The sequence below is a fragment of the Pterocles gutturalis genome, unplaced genomic scaffold (genome assembly GCF_000699245.1).
Source record: "Pterocles gutturalis isolate BGI_N339 unplaced genomic scaffold, ASM69924v1 scaffold44170, whole genome shotgun sequence".
NCBI lineage: Eukaryota > Metazoa > Chordata > Aves > Pterocliformes > Pteroclidae > Pterocles > Pterocles gutturalis.
The window spans coordinates 1-320 of record NW_010142408.1 but is presented as its reverse complement, the minus strand read 5'-3'; the positions used below and the strand labels follow the sequence as shown (position 1 = coordinate 320).

The window sequence follows — 320 nt, the reverse complement described above, 5'->3', positions numbered from 1 at the left end:
AATTCCCCTGAGGCCTCCTCTGGCGCTGCCGCAGCTCTCCCCCCGTCTCCTGCAGCCGGTCCTCCAGCTGCTTCACCGCATCCTCCAGTGAGTAGGTGAACTCGTAGGGTGGTGGGGGCTCCCCAGGGCTCTGCAGCCGGCTCAGCGTGGCCATGCTTTTGCAGGACAGAGGTGCCTTCTCGGGGGCCAGGGGGTCTCTGGGGCTCCGGGAGACCCTGTCCAAGGAGCCCCCGATGTGGTTGATGTGGCCCATGGAGGCACTGAACTGGGTCTGGGTGGGCTTGAGGCGGGGGGCGCAGGGGGGGGAGGGCCTGATGGAG

At 68.1% G+C, this 320-nt stretch overlaps 1 protein-coding gene across 1 annotated transcript in view; it reads right to left on the bottom strand.

Annotated features, from left to right (window-relative positions):
• Positions 1-298, bottom strand: part of N4BP3 (NEDD4 binding protein 3) — a gene marked incomplete at its 5' end in the record, with an annotated part of 1,581 nt that extends 1,283 nt beyond the window's left edge. The window contains 1 exon segment of the mRNA XM_010084345.1: positions 15-298. Within this exon segment, the coding sequence (XP_010082647.1) occupies positions 15-298 (284 nt within the window).
• Positions 299-320: the final 22 nt, after the last annotated feature.